The sequence below is a fragment of the Notothenia rossii genome (genome assembly GCF_949606895.1).
Source record: "Notothenia rossii genome assembly, chromosome: 12".
Classification (NCBI taxonomy): Eukaryota; Metazoa; Chordata; class Actinopteri; order Perciformes; family Nototheniidae; genus Notothenia; species Notothenia rossii.
In genome coordinates this window covers 16,765,189-16,773,573 of record NC_136911.1, presented here as the reverse complement: position 1 = coordinate 16,773,573, position 8,385 = coordinate 16,765,189, and the positions used below count along the sequence as shown (strand labels likewise).

General features: G+C 39.4%; 1 protein-coding gene across 2 annotated transcripts; it reads left to right on the top strand.

The window, feature by feature from the left end:
• The first annotated feature begins 80 nt into the window (after window positions 1-80).
• Window positions 81-8,249, top strand: myl12.1 (myosin, light chain 12-1). 2 transcript variants are annotated; one of them, XM_079661970.1, is made up of 5 exons: window positions 81-110; window positions 609-728; window positions 6,830-7,034; window positions 7,210-7,371; window positions 7,690-8,249. In XM_079661970.1, exons 2-5 carry the CDS (start codon window positions 684-686, stop codon window positions 7,860-7,862), a joined length of 585 nt encoding a protein of 194 aa, XP_079518096.1. In that variant the 5' UTR covers window positions 81-110; window positions 609-683; the 3' UTR covers window positions 7,863-8,249. The 2 variants fall into 2 exon arrangements, with proteins under 2 accessions (XP_079518096.1, XP_079518097.1); XM_079661971.1 differs by lacking the exons at window positions 81-110; window positions 609-728 and adding an exon at window positions 5,215-5,367.
• Window positions 8,250-8,385: the final 136 nt, after the last annotated feature.

The following is an 8,385-nucleotide window of genomic DNA, read 5'->3' as shown; positions in this document are numbered from 1 at the left end:
CAACCTTTTATGGTGAGGGTGGAGATAAATATAGCTGAGAGCAGAGTGTTGGGGGACAACACATTTATGGCTGCAGGTCTCTGCTGATGAACATTACTTCTAATTTGCAGGTAAACACAGGCTTACTCTTGTATTTTTTGTCTAATCTTTTGATATGAATGTTTGCCTCTTATCCTGTCTATGTATAAAATACTATCCTAATTCCTGTATTTATGAGTTAATGTACAGATTGTATATGCCTTACTGTATACTTTGTTTGTTTATATGTCATAGCCTTATGCAGAAGTAAGCAAATAAATGTGATGGAGTCAATCGGGTATTAATATGACAAAGCCTACTTTCAATTAAAGTTAGGATAGAAAAGCACCTCACGATGCCGATTTTCCAAAGGTTCAGTGACCCCCAGATTTCAAAAGTGACCATTTTAAATGTATGAACTAATATTTATTATTATTTTTTTACATTTGAAGGTCTTGCTTGCTCTCAGTCCACAGTATGTCATCATTACTTGATCTCCAGTATCTTTTGTCTTGACTTGTTACCACAGCGGTCTAACTTTAGCTGCTGCATGCTATTGTTACAGCCTCTGTTGTCACTCTCACTTTCAGACCCACTCTCTTTTGTGGAAGCTCACAAACGTCCCCTCCTGTTCCCTCGTCTCATCAGAGCCTCCTTAAGGAGAGATGGATAACTTAATGATTGTTGATGGAAACACTCTCCTGGTGCAAGTATGACTCATTCAGGACTCTTTTGTTGAAAGTCAGTTTATTAGAGGCCCTTTGGCAGGCAGATTCAATTTAGCTGCCAGCCACAGATGTTAGGACATTGTTCTTGGAATTGACCACAACACTAAGTAGGTTTCCATGGCAAAAATATCATGTCAGTGAACACCTCTGAGACCTTTGAGTTGAACACCCAAGCTTTTTGGCCGTTACCCACCACTATCCCACAAGATAAAACAGTGAGCATTCCAACATGCCGACAATGTTTTGGCAACAATCTAAAGTGTAAACCCATAAAAGAGATTAGCACTGATAAGAACAATACATGTTAAGAAGGGTCATTATGCTTAATGCAGTCGAATGAATTTTGATATATTCTACAATTGTATTATACTGTATGTCAGAAGCCGTTAATAATTTGCCAACATGAATGATTTGAATCAAACTTTATGATAAGCTAAGCTAGCCATCTGCTGACTATGGCCCTAATTTTTTAAATAAAAACAGTGGTATTGTTTTTTGATCAAACTATTTGCAAGAAAGCAAATAAATTAGTTTCACTGAAATGCAATTTTCTATTATAGATACATATTTTTGTTATATATGTTATTATCTTCCTAGGAACGTAACCAGTGTGATCATACCTTAAAGGTGACCTATCATGCAAAATGCACTTTTGTACGTCTTTTATACATGAATATGTGTCCCCGGTGTTCCAGGGAACTCACCAAGTGTCAGACAACACAACCCTTTCTATTTTCCTCCATACCCAAATCTCTAAAAAAGGGTCTGCAACGGATCTGATACAGACTGATCCAGATTTGAACACTTCTATGACGTCAAAGAAGTGGCGATACGGCTATTGGGCCAACTCCACCAATCAGCAGGAGAAAGCCACGGACATTGCCGTTCGAAAGCGCTGGAGAAGCTGTAGTACATATGGCAGGCCTGTAGATGGTGCTGTTCTCACAGAATCCATCCATCCATCCATCTTCTCCCGCTTATCCGTGGTCGGGTCGCGGAGGTAACAGTTCCAGCAGAGAGCCCCAAACTTTCTTTTCCCTGGCCAAATCAACCAGCTCTGACTGGGGGATCCCAAGGCGCTCCCAGGCCAGCGAAGAGATATAATCCCTCCATCTGGTTCTAGGTCTACCCCTTAGTCTCTTCCCAGCTGGACGTGCCTGGAACACCTCCCTAGGGAGGCGCCCAGGTGGCATCCTAACTAGGTGCCCGAAACCACCTCAACTGGCTCCTTTCGACGCGAAGGAGGAGCGGTTCAACTCCGAGTCCCTCCCGGATGACCGAACTTCTCACCTTATCCCTAAGGGAGACACCAGCCACCCTGCGGAGAAAACCCATCTCGGCCGCTTGTACCAGCGATCTCGTTCTTTCGGTCATGAGCCATCCTTCATGACCATAGGTGAGGGTAGGAACGAAAATGGCGCGGTAGACAGAGAGCTTTGCCTTCTGGCTCAGCTCCCTTTTCGTCACAACGGTGTGGTAAAGAGACTGCAGTACCGCTCCCGCTGCTCCGATCCTCCGACCCATCTCACGCTCCATTGTTCCCTCACTCGAGAACAAGACCCCGAGATACTTGAACTCCTTCACTTGGGGTCTCACAGAATCAGCCCATGAAAAGACAGTGTTAAATTGAGCGAAATGAGGAATGGCTAAAATGCATGATCTGCTTGGATGAGGGCGCGCAAATATGAACACATCACCCCCATCCTTAAAGCACTACACTGGCTACCCGTGGAACTGAGGATCGAATTCAAGGTCTCCGTCCTCACCCACCAGTGTGTCCATGGAACTGCCCTTCCCTACCTCAAGGAACTCCTCACCCCCCATACCTCCTTGCGGACCACCCACTCCAGCAGCTCCAACCTCCTCAAACCCCCCAGGACTAAGCTCCGTACAATGGGAAACCGGGCCTTCTGCTCGGCTGCTCCCAGTCTGTGGAATGCTCTCCCCGACCAAATGAGAGCACCACAGACCGTGGAGGCTTTTAAAAAAGGCCTCAAAACCCATCTCTTCAAAAGAGCCTTTGCCTAGACCTTTTTTATCACCCTTTTATTTATTTATTTTTATTTATTTTTTTGTATTGCTTTTTATTAATTCTACCGTGTTGTGTAATGTTTATTTATACTGTTTATCCTCACTGCTTGTAGCACTTCGGGATTTGAAATCAAATATGAAGTGCTTTATAAATGGAACCCATTATTATTATTATTATTTTGAAAAATAAAAGGTATAAATATGCCTTATATAGGTATGGTCCTACACTATATTATTCAAATATAGCATGATAGGTCCACTTTAAAGGTGGGGTAGGTAATTTTGGAGAAACCAGCTTGAGTGCGCTTGAATTTGAAAATACACAGCCGGAAAAAATCTGTCACTTCCTTACAGAGCCCCTCCTCAAACACGCATGAATGAGCACATGACCAATGAGGGCACGAGATAAGTTTGTGCACAGATGGAAGGCTGACAGGCAGGTAGGCCATCCAGTTATTTTAGCCGAACCGGCTAAAATGATTGGTCGTGCTTTTTACAGTACTACGGCTTCCACAGATGACATTTTTTTATGGATTTGTTGTCAAAGCATTTAAGATATTCATTGCTATCGGGATGTTAAGAGCATTCCATGGAATATAACAAAAAGTGTGTCTTGAGCCGGTTTCTCAAACTTACCTACCCCACCTTTAAGCAAACAAAAGTCACACTGAGCATATTACAGTATGTGTGTAACAATAATATTCACCTGATTTTATTACATATATTTATATCATAAAGTCTGTGTAGAACCCTGACATACTGTACCTACCTATTAGTGAATATTATTGATATCAAAGAATAGAACAAATTCTTTCTGTAGGTTCTAAGCATCATGGCCTTTAGTGTAATCTGGTAGTGTAACTCCTTGACTAAGAATGAACAAGAATAAAACGTTTAATAATTATTAAAATGATTAATTGTATCACATTTTAACTACCATGGTTAATAACATTGAGTTCATCTGTATACTTGAATGCAATATAATACAACCACCCTATAGACTTTAAGGCTATCATGTTCAGTTTGTTGAGATAACAGAAATGTGACGATTTTTAAAAATGGCAGCAGATTGTGGTTGAGTTGTATTATATGACATTTTATTGATAGATGCTCATATATGTGAACTGTGTACTGTATGTGAAGTACATTAATGTTAGCACCATGCCACTTGGTTCAGCTGTCAGGAAATTCCAACCGGACATCTCATGGGATCTATTAAGGGTATTTGTATGCTCTGCTTAGTATGGCCCCCACACATTAAAAGCTACTTGAATGTCTGAGATAACAGTTATAGACATAAACAAATTCAATTGAATAGCTAACACAATATTAGGTAACAAACTCAAGAAAACTGTTTATAATATCAGTGAGTGAATTAATGGTTTTCTATAAAGCTAGCACACTCTAGTGGTTGGTTGTGACACTACATATACAGTATACAGTGTTTAGACTGCTCCTTTGAAAGAGAAGGGATCCAACAGTGAGGTCAAGTTTTTAAATGAATGAACTACAATTGTAACCATCATTACGAATAGTCGTGTTTTTAATGCACGTCACTGGTGGTTTGTTTGCTGACAGCACTATATGGCACATGATCAGTGATTTTGTTATTAACTTTGAAAGTGATATGACAACTGGACAAAAGGCTGGCATGGCTTGTTTTAACCTGTGAGTCAACAGATTAACATCTTTCCTTTGAGTCCCTGCACTAAGCCTCCCTTTTTGCAGCTATGACCGGGGGTACCAACTGTTGTCTGGCACACGCTGGGAGTCAGAATCTATTATTATCCATCCTGTCAAAAATGTTTCTCTTCATTGTTTTGGTTTGAGCATATCAATTTCTTCTAATTTTTACTAGTTTTCACATTACTTCCTCAGGTTAAAGTTCAATTGAGGTTAAAGTCGTTTTTATCCAAGAAAAACTAGGCTGAGAAGGCTACAAAAAGAGAATACAGCACCTAGTAACATATGCAGGTATTTTAGTTTTCCAAATGACCATAAAAGAGCAAAAAACAACACAAAAAAGCCTACTATGTATCTTGAAAACAGTGTCAACTAAATAGGAAAAAATGAACTATATATATATATATGTTTTTAATCTGATACATCTAATAACACAGACATTTAATTTGATGCTAAATAACAGTTGACTGTTATGTTAGCCTTTTTTTGTTGTGGGGATCCTTCAAGTTTTCCCTTGCCTTAATTGCAGGAAGGACGATGTATTCGTTCTTCCCTTAAAAGGGCATATCCAGGAATGTCAAGGCAGGCAAGGGAGTGTTTGTGGAAGTTACATTTACTCTGTCGGGGGGTGTGGTGTCATAATTTGTATTTTATTACCACTAAGAATTAAACATTATCATCTGTTTTCTGATCAAGTTAAGCATTATTTATCCATTTATTATGTTTACACCGAAACAACCTATTAATTGGTTTTCAAGATAATAATAATAGTAACATAATTTACAAGTACCCCTATTTTATACAGTTGGTTTGCTCTAAATACCCAACAATATTATCAGGAAATGAAGAGGGCGGTGGTTGAGAAAAGAGCAGCATCGGGCTAGCAGAAGTTTCGGGTTGTTGTCAGGTAAGTTTGTGTTCTAGCCTTTTTTTCTGCTTACAATAGTTAGTTACTTTATGAATAATTTGATATTAAGATACCACACAGCTGTTAGCAATATAAAAAGCGTATATCTGAATAACGTGCTATCGTGTCGTTAGGCGTGTTCCGTTTGATTGCATCAAAAACACGGCTAACTGTTAGCTGCTCGGATACTGACTAGACAGCGACTGTTTAGATCCCGAATTAGTATTGTTACTTTTTAAGTGAATTGTTAACCTGGAAAATTATATAAATATTCCATGTGAACATGGGTAGCTTCCGCAACTGAATGATAAGTGTTTGTAGTGTGCTATCGTTCACAGCCTTGTGCACAGTATCGTAATTATTTGTATGTGACCCAAGCTAGGCCGCAAGCCATTAAGACTGTACACGTAATTCCCCAGGAGTTGTGATTAGGTCAGGTATTACAAACGAATTAAGGATCAAGTTAATTTTGTTGAAGTTACACTTTGTACGGTTTGTCAACTGCGCAGTACAAACTAAAACAGATGTCACCATAACGTTAGCTCATTTGTGGGGAATCAAGCCAGTCCGTATTTTTACAGTGTTCATAACCTGATAATGAGTGCTTTGCAATAAATATAAACATTTACATTTTGACTATTTCTTTACTCGGAAAGGCTTTTTTTTTTTTTTGAAAAAGCCAAATGGACGCTTATTTCCTGTCATCATCCTCCCCGGTTTTTGAATGTTCTGCTTTTCTTTGCTAAAGTGTCGCTTTCTGAACTTGTAATGGCAGATTTATACACAAAATAAAGTGTTTTTTCTGCAGGTCAATTGATAACTTCCAGAGAACATTTTTATGACTCAGACATTTAGAACTATAACTGAACGTTACTGGAGCCTTATATTTAAAACGTACTAGTTTCATAGAGAAGTTGTAGCCATTTAACTATATTGCCAATATCTAATTATAATACCAAGCAAGGCTTTATACAACTCCTGTTCAAGCTGGTCGAGCCACTTTCCTTATGTCAACATAAAGATGTAAATGTAGGACAGTTTCAGTCTTCATCTCAGACATGTCCTGATAAGGGCATTTGTCCTCACATAACTAATTCTCCTGCCCTCAGTGAAGCCAGTGAGCTGATCAACATAGAAAGATAAGTGAACATTTCCATTTATAGCTCCGTGAAGGACACCGCTCTGGGGAATCGCTGCCAGAGAATTAAACACCCTGCCATCCCGTTGTAAAGGCAAACTCATATAGTAACAGGACAAAACATTTCATGAGCTTGTCTTCCAACGAGTCATCTTTTCTCTGACTGCTAGAGAAAAGATGACTCGATGGAATAGCTACATTTTGCTATGTACATTGCTCTGTCCATAGTGTTTTTAAAAATACTGATATTTATGGTTGCCTCCTTAAATAATAACGTCCAATTGCTGAATGCATAATCTAATATGTATATATTTATTCTCACAGGTTAACAAGAAAACAGTCAACATGTCTAGCAAAAGAGCAAAGGGAAAGACCACAAAGAAGCGCCCTCAGCGCGCGACTTCCAATGTCTTCGCCATGTTTGACCAGTCTCAGATTCAGGAGTTCAAGGAGGCCTTCAACATGATCGACCAGAACCGTGATGGGTTTGTAGACAAAGAGGACCTCCACGACATGCTGGCATCACTGGGTGAGTAGTAGCATGAGCTTACTAATAGCGTGTGGGTGTGCACCTACATGGTTTTAAAACTAGTTCTACAGGCTGACATTTTTTATTTCACAGTTGTTATTGTCACATGTACTTAAAACACATTCTGTATTGAAACCCTTTAGCCTAAGTGCAATATACCTGTGTATTTCTACAGGGAAAAATCCAACTGATGATTACCTGGAGGCCATGATGATGGAAGCTCCTGGACCCATTAACTTCACCATGTTCCTCACCATGTTTGGGGAGAAGCTCAATGGCACAGACCCTGAGGATGTGATCAGAAATGCCTTTGCTTGTTTCGATGAGGAGGGAGCAGGTACATTCTGACAGTAATTTTTTTTTTTTTTGAACGACAGCAAATAATCCTGGTTTGACCTAGTTAAAGTGTAGCTGATTTTCTATATGCATTTTAAAGAGATAAGTGGCTCTAAAGAGCCTTTTTTAATTAGCTTTTTATAAGTTTAGTTTTGTTCCAATTCTCCCCTACACCTTTTTTAAATTGCAGGTGTGTTTTGAAAAAGTTACCCTGCCCAAAGCAATCCAGTTTTGTTAAGATAGTGGTTTCTTAAAGATGGTAATTCTTTCATTGCAAGTTTATTCCTGTCCTTATCTGATACGACTGTTTTCCCCTCAGGTTCCATCTCGGAAGATTACCTCAGAGATCTGCTCACAACAATGGGTGACCGATTTACAGATGAGGAAGTGGACGAGCTCTTCAGGGAGGCCCCCATCGACAAGAAGAGCAACTTCAACTACGTGGAGTTCACACGCATCCTAAAGCACGGCGCCAAGGATAAGGACGATTAAAGAGCCATACCAGCAGATTCCTTTTCACCCTTTTTGCCTCTTCCTTCAGCTAGATCACCGTGCTGCATGTCTCAACTCTCCAGTGTAAACCCCATTTACCACCAAAGCAATAAATATCTAATCTTGTTTGTTGTGAACTTACAGTTTTGCCAAATGTACACATCTCCAATGAGAAGATAAATCTAAGAGGCTGTAAAATGTTTTTCCTGTCATGTAAAGATGTGAAGTGGCAGCGCCTTGGAAGCTCCAAGGGAAATGTCTTTGCAGTTCATATGATCAGGTTTAGATACATTTTTACATTTTATAATATAAACTTTATAAATAAAGCCCTCTATCAAGTTGTATTATGCCTTCTGTTCTCCTTCTATAAATGACAACTGAATGACATATTGCATTATTCTGTCTTTATTTTTCCTGTGGCATAATTAAAATGCCTTTCAAGTCTTGACAGGTCGACTTTCTTCTGACTAAATTCATTCAACATGTTCCGACTAGCATTGGCTGAATTCTTTCTGAAAAATGC

What these genes read in the sequence shown, in the direction of transcription:
- myl12.1 (XM_079661970.1), top strand. Translation starts at nt 684, where the DNA reads ATGGATAACTTAATGATTGTTGATGGAAACACTCTCCTGGTGCAA. An exon ending in CGACATGCTGGCATCACTGG is followed by an intron (nt 7,035 to 7,209) that starts GTGAGTAGTAGC and finishes GTATTTCTACAG; the next exon opens with GGAAAAATCCAACTGATGAT. An exon ending in TTTCGATGAGGAGGGAGCAG is followed by an intron (nt 7,372 to 7,689) that starts GTACATTCTGAC and finishes TTTTCCCCTCAG; the next exon opens with GTTCCATCTCGGAAGATTAC.